The sequence below is a fragment of the Spinacia oleracea genome, chromosome 4 (assembly GCF_020520425.1).
Source record: "Spinacia oleracea cultivar Varoflay chromosome 4, BTI_SOV_V1, whole genome shotgun sequence".
In the NCBI taxonomy this organism is placed as follows: domain Eukaryota; kingdom Viridiplantae; phylum Streptophyta; class Magnoliopsida; order Caryophyllales; family Amaranthaceae; genus Spinacia; species Spinacia oleracea.
In genome coordinates this window covers 75,415,946-75,425,746 of record NC_079490.1, presented here as the reverse complement: position 1 = coordinate 75,425,746, position 9,801 = coordinate 75,415,946, and the positions used below count along the sequence as shown (strand labels likewise).

The following is a 9,801-nucleotide window of genomic DNA, read 5'->3' as shown; positions in this document are numbered from 1 at the left end:
TTTACTGATTTTAACTTTTTTTTTTTTTTTTATTATTCTCTAGTGTTTTGTTGAATAAGATTATTGCTTTATATTGATTACTATAACTTATTTTTATTGATTAAACTTAATTTTATTGAATACAAAGTATTATTTTAAAATGTTCTTTACAATACATTTTTTTTTTATGAATATTGATTGTTATACTCCCTTCGTTCTGTAAACCTGTTTATTGTAGTTGTATACCTATGCATATTACTGTATTAAAAAAAATGTAAAAGGGGTTTTTTTTACAGTAGGAAAGTGAAATTGTTTAGAAAATATGAGTAATATTAAATAGATAAGTGAAACCATTTGGTGGACGTAATGAAGGATAAAAGAAAATTTCCATTGCCATAAAATAATAAAACATAAACTGAAAATCTTCACGAAATGACCTTAAAACAGAAAATATTTATGGAATAGAAGAATATATACATAGTATTTTTCAGGTAAAATTAAGGTTGATCGTAATATGATGTTTTATAGTCCAACAAAAAAAAGAGTTCCTTATGCCTTTTTCATCTAATCTTATACAATAATCAGAATGTCATTTCCCCAAAATTTTTATCACAAATTTTCAAATCTATTATAGCAATTATAGATATCCCCTCTTAATTTTTTATAAAAAAAATCATTAAGCTTCTCTTTTAAGTAATAACCGATAAATTTCCAAGATTTCCAATTTATATTTAAACTTGCATTTTGGGCCTTAAAATCACGTTCTTTTATGAATGTGGGCAATTTTTCAACTTGTAATCCAAACTAAAATTTTTATACTCGAACTAGAGTAAGAAATTCCAATTTGGGCCTATAGATTAGGAATAGAGTGAGTGTAATAAATTACCAAATTGGAGTATTTAATATGAATAGAAAGAGTGTAATAAATTTATAAAAGCTACTTAACATTTCAAAAATCGAAGAAAAGTCAATTCAAGTAAAAATATGTACTCATTGTAAGCCAAACAAGAGTAAATAATAAATATTTTGAGGTAAGTATCCTCATATCTCGTGGCTTAGATCTCATTAGTTCAAGACATTTTCTCCTCTGGAAAAGTATTGTATGTCTTTGACCATTATTCATAAAAGTCTCACCCCTCATACAATCAACCATTCCTTAGGAAAAACAAACCGGTGACCATTATTTCCCATTCTCTAATTGAAGGGCTAAAATCCAATGTTACAAGACCCTTCAATAATTCCTTAATAGATTTAGATAATTGCGCTAATTTAATAGAACTTCCATTTTAATATCCTTAAATCTATTTTTTTTTTTTTTTTGTTAACATGCTAAATTGCTAATACTCGAGTCAACAAATGAGTTTTGTCAAACTCCATAACCTATACCCGTAGTAGTGTAGTACTATTAGTGACCAACTTTCAAAAATCATTACCTACAAAAAGAAGAAAAAAGCCAAAAAGATTATCTCACTCACTACCTAAGATATGAATACTCCTTAATTAATTATACACTAATCCTTTCTCTATCAATTAAAAAAATCATATTATTATTATATTATAATCTCATCTTGGCTATTATTGTCTTGGCTTTGTCTGTCCTCTAGTGTTTGCCTCCTTCATCCCCTTTTCTTTTGGATTTGCATTTTATGCTTCCCAATCTTTCTCTCTCCTCTCCCCTCTCTCTCTCCCCCTCTCTCTCTTACCATTAATGGCGGACCACTTGCTACGCCCCTTCCCTCTCCCTACTGCTTGATTTCCGCCATTGTTACTCTTTCTCTCTCCTCCGATCGACGTTTTTTTTACGCTTTCAGGTATGATTCAGTATTTCCATTTTTCGTCGCTTACTCTTGTCACTCACTCCTTCACTCTTTTTTTCAACTCGTTTATTCAGTTATACTGCAATTTGGGGGAAATTTCGATAATGTAGTTGTTGTATAGTGTGATTTGTGGAATCTAGTGTCCACTATCCCACTAATTTGGTATTGTGCTTTCTTTAATTGTTTGATTTCATTATCTTTTGTCACTTCGAATTCGATTTTAGTGGACATTTGGGTAGTGGATTAATTTTTGTTCGTTTTATCGTTTCAGTGCCTTCAATTTTTAGTGAATTGCTTAATTTGTGTTGAGTGTCATCAATTTAAGGCACTGTTTAATTTCTTGTTTGCCAGATGTCAGGTTATTTTGGTATAATGTACGAAATCTAGTTTATTGTCATTGATGCATTTAGCGTAGTCTTTTTCGCCGTTTAATGTTGTCAATTTAATCACCAAGATGACAATTGATGATTAAATTGGTATTTTTCTTGTAAAAGAAAGAGAAAATGAGAGATTTTGATGGTTTAGTAATGCTGTTTAATTTGGGACTAGGTCAAAGAAAATTACTTAAGCTATAAAATTTTGAATGTTGTGTCTTTGGTCATAATTCAATGTCATTATCCACATTGGTCAGCACTTCTTGGAAATTTATTAATGCTCCCTTTGTTTTTATGATAAACCTTCGAATTTTTTTTAATATTGCGTTTTAAATGTGATGTGCAGAATTTTGGATATATTAATCATTAAATTTTCTGATTATCGAGATAAGTTGGAGTTGTAATTTAGAAGATGGAGCAGTATGATGTTCTAGAGCAAATTGGAAAGGGTTCTTTCGGTTCTGCTCTTCTTGTAAGGCATAAGCATGAAAGGAAGAAGTAAGAATTTATTCCTATGTTCCTGTCTTTATGCTGTTTATGCTTATTCTTAAATATAGCGTAAAATTCCTTTGTTTCTGGCTTTGATTGTTTTACCTTTGATCATGATCATAGATATGTGCTGAAGAAGATCCGTCTAGCTCGCCAAACAGAAAGGACTAAAAGATCTGCTCATCAGGAGGTTTGTATACTAATTACTCCATGTCGATCTCTCGGTATTCTTAGGGTTAAAGTTTGGATGTTGGAATTGGCATATTTAGTTTAACTGCTTTACGAGGTGTTTTAAATTTCCAGCCTGATTTAAAATATTGTCTATTTTTCTTCTCTCTTGATTCATATTTACCATCAATACTGTAATTTTTGTAAAATTGGTTACAAGATCATGTGTTCATGCTTTATGAAAATCTTAAGTTGAACAGTTATTTGGTTCCTCCTCATTTATTTTTTATTAAAATCATGAAAGTCAATGAATCAGTGCATGCTGTACCATATGGCAGGGGGAAAAATGTAGAATATGTAGCCTTACAACAGTTACACCTATAATTCTTGCGAGGCTCTTTCTTTTGGACCTTAGAGTCTTAGACTATACATGCTGGTATTACCTGCCTTTTTACATCAAATAATGGAGACTGTGTTGAATAAGTTGTTTTAAATTTCCCACTCATTCTTTGAGCACATTAAAAAAATTGAAACAGATAACTTCAGAACACTTTATGCCCATATGTAAACCATTAATCTGCTACAATTCTCTCATGTAAGTAAACCGTTAGTCTGCAATAAGTCCTAGAAAAATTCTAATTCAGATGGATAGTAGGTCTAAGTTTAAAATTATTGCATAAGAGCACTTGCAGCTATAAATAGAAGGAAGAGAAAAAAAGAGAGAAGAAAAGAATGATGCAGATGGGATAAGTAGTAGTACCAGACACCAGTTTCATCAATGTATTGCTCAATGCTCATTCATAATTCTAGTTTTATAAAATCACATAGGATATTGCTTCTGCATGTGTGATCTGAACCATGCTGGAAGAGTGTTCCATTTTTCTAAGTTCTTGAGTGGTATTGGTTGGTTGTTATCCTCTGGCCACTGGATTTTTGATGTAGTAGACTTGTAGTAACTTCAGTTACACAGTATCTTTATTCTTCTAACTATCAATTTTGACCCTCTTAGATGGAGCTCATTCGTAAGATACGGCATCCATTCATTGTGGAGTACAAAGATTCTTGGGTTGAGAAGGTGAGCCGAAATAATATACTTGTTTGTCTGGTTATCATGTAGCATGCCTTCTTTTCACATTACTACATGGATTGAGAAATAAAATGCTTTTAAATTAGAGTAATAGAAGCTACGGAGGAGACAGATAAGTGATGTGTATTTCTTGAATAATTTATAATACACTAGCTATTGCCTATTGCTATTGGAGTTGCCAAATCTCTTTGTCAGTCTATTATTTTAGCGACCGTTTTTAGTTAAAATTTTATGCTGATCTATGAATATATGGTGATTCCTCGGCTTGGTGTCAGAAAGGCACATCTTTACTTGTAGGATCATGAGTAATATGCGAGTTTGTAGGGTGAGTTGATAAATGTTTAAAATGCCTTCCCCTTCCTTTTGGTTTGTTCTCTCAATCTAAACAGTAAAAGAGTAAGTTACACTAGAATAAGTTGTCTTTGCTTTGTCCTTACTTTCTCTGATATTACTTTTTGTGAATTTTGTTAGGAGGAGTTTGTATGATATAACTATAGAATATAGACACTGATAAAAAATGATATAAAAGCTAACCCCAATTTCCTAAAATTGATAATGTTGACGGATTTTGTCAGGGTTGCTATGTGTGCATTATCATTGGATACTGTGAAGCGGGTGACATGTAAGTTTCTTGTATGGTAAAAGTAAATTTATAACAGTGGGTTGTTCTTGCCATTTGTTTGTTTTGACCTCTGTTGCTAACTTGTTTTCTTCAGGGCAGGAGCTGTAAAGCGTACAAATGGTGTCCATTTTTCAGAAGAGGTCTCAGTTTACCCTGTTACTAGGATCTTACTTTTCTATTTTCGCTTCCTTGTGGCAGCAAATTGCATTATGTAGCCTTGTTAATTAAGTTTATTGTTTAAATGTCTGTAGATTCTCTGTAAATGGCTTGTTCAACTGCTTATGGCTCTTGACTACTTGCATAGGAATCATATTCTTCATCGCGATGTGAAGGTCAGTACTTTTGTAATTGTGTCAGAATCGATAATCTCAATTTCTTTGAATTATTCTTGCACTGAACTCCCATGTTATGACTACTTCAGTGTTCAAATATATTCTTGACGAAGGAGCGGAACATACGTCTTGGTAAGATGATCTGTTTGGTATTTCCCCTCCCTGCTTCCTTTTCTGAAGCTGCTCGCAAGTTATCATTATTTTAAGTTTTTTTTCTTACTGCTGTGGATAAACAGTGACAAATTTTGCAAACAGGTGATTTTGGACTTGCAAAGATGCTGACTTCGGATGATCTTGCATCCTCTGTAAGTTCTGACTCATGCTATGTACGTCTTGTCTCTGATGTATGGAGTCTTATTGTTCAAACCGTATGTCATTTAGGTTGTTGGTACTCCCAGCTACATGTGTCCTGAGCTTCTTGCGGACATACCTTATGGCTCGAAATCAGACATTTGGTCATTGGGTTAGTCGTTTATGACAATGACAGTCTTCATCAGATCAAAATTATTTTGACCAGTTTCCTGAATTAGGCTAAATTTACGTTTCTTTCTAAATTTTCAGGTTGTTGTATTTATGAAATGGCTGCCCTCAAGCCTGCTTTTAAGGCATTTGTAAGTCTTTGTTGCTGTTTCAGATTGTATTTTGTAAATTCTTTTTTATTTTGTTGGTAATAATATATGAGTACATAATTTATAGGACAGTAAACCAAATAGGCTCCTTTACAAAAATATATATATAAAAAAAAAATCCCTTCACTTTCCTTTCTTCTGTTACTTTTTTTTCCTTTTTCTTCTGTCTAAAAGAACATTTTATATGAGAGTCTTGTTATGGGCATTCTGGAGGTGGTAACTGATATTGTTGCTTTGCCTGGTTTGTCTGATGCATTGTATCTCAAAATTATGTCCGTCGGCGTGACTTGAACATTGTGAAACGGAATAGTATAAATCGATGATCTGGCTAACCATGCTTTTGGTAGTTCTCATCATAATCGTGAAATTCCTCTCTAAATCTTATTTGAATGGAAATGATATGGTTTCGTAAGGATGAAGACAATCTGTCAAAAACTATAAAGGCTGAAGATGTTATATAAAGATGTTAGATTACTTTTCAGTCAGGTTGCTGCTCACTGTTATAGATGTATAATATATGTCAACCGTCAAATATTGAATCCAGAATTTCCAGAAATTTTATACCAATTCAAGTTTATTGGCAAAATGCGTGATCAAACATCAAATTCTTACACGATTTTAGAATTTATAAAATAAATGCTCAGGTTACTAGATTTAGTTTTCTGTGTAAATCTTAGAAAAATGTTACATCCCTTTGTTGAAACAAGCTTGTATATGATCCAAAAACTCCTCATCTCCTACCTAATTAATTAGCTTTTCTTTGAGATAAGAGTATAATATTGGAGGAGAGATAAACTTATTTCAGACTACAAGTGAGATTAATGTTTGTTATTAATTTGCTCTCTACTATTAAGCTTCTTGTACTCTTCATTCTCTTCTCTGCTTCAAGGGATTGGCAAATGAAAATAATTTTTTTCCTTGCTGTTGCATTCTCCTTGAACAGGACATGCAAGCACTGATCAGTAAAATTAGCAAGTCAACTGTAGCACCTCTTCCAGCCAAATATTCTGGAGCATTGTAAGTTCTTTACTTGGTAGTTTTCAAATGCTTTGGGCTTTATACATTTCAAACTGTAGCTAATTTGTGAATTTACATTCCCTCCCTCTCGACAAATCCAAACATGACTTCATTCTACCTCAAGGGGCAGAAGTAGGATAGGATCAGTAACATCTGTGAACAAAAAATAAAAGTTTCTTGGTATGTTGTCATATGATCATAACTCCAGCTTTTACTGTAAACTTGTTGTGATCTATGGGGACTCACAGTCCTGTCACAGTCCTGTGTGAGCTCAAACTAACTGTTCATTTCCTTTTCCTACATTATAATGCTTAGTTGTATTGGCCTTCTTTTATTGCAAGCAAGAGTTTTTTGCTTCTCCTTCCTGACGTGTATAGATAAAGGAAATGACAGGCCTAACCTAATCATCATCTTGCTTTTTTCTGTTTGCAGTCGAGGTCTTATCAAAAGCTTGTTGCGGAAGAACCCAGAACTTAGGCCCAGTGTAAGTATATACCCCGGGGACTTTTTAGCGAATGTTTCTGCTGATGTCACATGGCTGCAAGAATAGTAATGCATGTTTCTATCGATTTAGAATTATTCAGAACATTAGAACATGTATCCTGTTCGTTTACTTAAAATTGTTTTCCTCAGTTGCTCACAAACAGAAATACTTGGGAAACTCGAGCGCAAATATGTGAACCTACTTGAAACTAATTTAAATGAACTCACACTTGTAATGTATTAGTTTGATAGTTTATCATATGGTATTGTATACACTTGAATCAGACCCCAATGTCCTTTAAGTAGCTTAACAGAAACATTTGAGGATCCTTTTTGGATCATTCATACTCCGTAGTCCATACTTATCGGAATTACTTTTAAGTGGTGATAGCTGCCAAATACTGTGTGCTTCAAGTACAAGCTTCTTAGTTGAAAACATGTTTGTCCATGTTATTACTCGTCTTCTTGGTTTTATTGTCTATTCTCCGCAGATAATTGTTTCTTCTGACAGGCAGCTGAGTTGCTAAGGCACCCCCTACTTCAACCCTATGTTGAAAAGATTCATCTCCAAACTAGGAATCCTAGGTGTGATGCCATAGATGATAACTGGGATGATACTGATTCTAATTGCATAGACAAAGCTACATTACCAGAAGCAGAAGATGAAAGGACAATAGATCCCAGTATATCAGAAGCTGAACTTGATTCCTTTTACACTGATGACAGAATAAAACCTACCTTGTCTGATCTGGAACGGAGGTTGGCTAAGTTAAAAGCTCAAGATCCCTTTAGGAGAGTGGCTGCTACCAAACAAGTTCCTTCAAAAGCTTCCAATGATGCAAGGAATCCCAGATTATCACGAGCAAAAACATTTGGTACATCCAAAAGACGACCAGAATTGTCTAAAAATCAACAATCGGTAAGTTTTGATGCGAGTATGTAATCATTTTCTGTATGTTTGGTAGGGAGTAGTAGAGTATTAAACTGAATCTGATTGATGAAATTTCATACCCATTACTGAAGCTTCATGCAGTTGATTAACAATGCAATAATTTGTATTTTTACTTCTGCATTTTCACTGACTGACATATGATTGCTGATTGTACTATTACCATACTGGTTATTGTGCTTATTCAGCATGGATTAGCCGACTAGCACTTACTTTCCGGCTTAAAGACCTTTATTTGGTTTTTTGTGATATCTGCAGCCTTCTTCAAGGACTCCTGTGAAACGATCTGTTTCTGTAAACCGCACGCGCAGAGCATCTATGCCGTTATCTACTAGAGCTGCAACTTATGAATCACCTTGCAGACCTAGTGTGGACATCCTAAAGAGAATAAAATCTCCAGATATTTCAGTCAACTCACCTCGAATTGACAAGATAGCAGAATTCCCACTAGCGTCATATGAGGAGTCGTTCTTCCTAAAGCAAAGGAGTTCATTGGTCTCTAGACAGGGTTCATCATCCCCAGTTTATGGTGGTTGTTCCATCACCAAGGATAAATTCTCAGTTCAGTTAGGAATGTCCAACAAGAACTTTGATGGAATGTGGCAGAGTATTAGGGACAACAAGGTAAAAGGAGAACAAAAGGATAATGGTAATTCCTCAGATCAAAATGCTACAGCTGGTGCTTCGAGCCATGCTTCATCAGATATGAGGCGCAATCGGTTTGACACATCCTCTTATCAACAGCGGGCAGAAGCATTGGAAGGGTTGCTTGAGTTCAGCGCAAAATTGTTGCAACAAGATAGGTTTGATGAACTTGGTGTGTTGTTGAAACCATTTGGACTAGAGAAGGTTTCTCCTAGGGAAACTGCTATCTGGTTATCCAAAAGTTTTAAAGAGACCTCACCGAAGCAGGAAAGTTAGTTAAGCACTCAGAGTGAGGAAGTTTAGTTTGTTTAGTTTGTCAATACTGGTTTCATCTGTTCCCGGCGTTTGGAAGTACTCCAGTGAGGGCCTGCTGCTGCTGATACCACTTGTTGACAGGTTTTCAAGCATATGCAACTGTTAATAATTTTGACCTCTCCCATCTTTTAGAAATGACGGAGGATAGAGGATCATCGATCCAAATTCACATTTAACTTTTTCTTTTTCCTTTACCTTTGTCAGTTGTAACCATCATCTTGACAAACGTGACAATTCTTTCAGATATACCTAATTCTTTTGGTTTGTTCATTTGTTAGAAAAGTATCTAATTTATCTCTATGTTTGTAAACTGAGCAATTCTTACTTCTGTAATTTATATGCTGGACCTTCTCATTGTACATACACATTTTATGTTGTTAAATTCTTGTGTTTCTGTAGTTCATATGTACAACAGAGTGTTTCATCTCGATGTTACGGAGTTTGATTTATTACGCAGCATTGCCAGTTTCCCACGCCCCTTTAAAGTGCTTGTACATTTATTTATTGAAAATTCAAAGACGGACTCCCAAATTGCAAACCTACTGGCTCCATTATACGGAGTATGTTCTAGTGGCCATTAGTGGGATGTCTAGACCCGAAAACAGGTTGGTTGAGAGTCTTGAGACTGGTCCGAGTATGATGATTTCATGTTGGGGTCATTTTAGAGTTGGGTGTTTTCGGGATGACCCAACACAGGTTTGGTAGCCCGTCACCACCGCACGAGGGCCTAACAACAACCATCTCCACCACCACTGCATAGGGTCCCCAACAATCACCGTTTCCTCTGCCTTCCACCCCATCTCTTCCTCCTCTTTCTATGTTGTGGTTGTGGTTGCTTTTATCTTTTTTTAAAGAGAGGTTGATTAATTAATTAATATGGAGGTAGAATTTGCAC

General features: G+C 34.6%; 1 protein-coding gene across 2 annotated transcripts; it reads left to right on the top strand.

Annotated features, from left to right (window-relative positions):
* The first annotated feature begins 1,572 nt into the window (after positions 1–1,572).
* On the top strand, positions 1,573–9,304 carry LOC110796512 (serine/threonine-protein kinase Nek3). 2 transcript variants are annotated; one of them, XM_056843682.1, is made up of 15 exons: positions 1,573–1,790; positions 2,563–2,668; positions 2,783–2,849; positions 3,837–3,902; positions 4,490–4,536; positions 4,631–4,676; positions 4,788–4,868; positions 4,958–5,000; positions 5,124–5,173; positions 5,250–5,331; positions 5,430–5,479; positions 6,441–6,514; positions 6,947–6,998; positions 7,509–7,916; positions 8,205–9,304. In XM_056843682.1, the coding sequence occupies exons 2-15, from the start codon at positions 2,583–2,585 to the stop codon at positions 8,865–8,867; spliced, it is 1,815 nt and encodes a 604-aa protein (XP_056699660.1). In that variant the 5' UTR covers positions 1,573–1,790; positions 2,563–2,582; the 3' UTR covers positions 8,868–9,304. The 2 variants fall into 2 exon arrangements, with proteins under 2 accessions (XP_056699660.1, XP_021857265.1); XM_022001573.2 differs by having other exon boundaries at positions 2,517–2,668.
* The last annotated feature ends 497 nt before the right edge of the window (positions 9,305–9,801 follow it).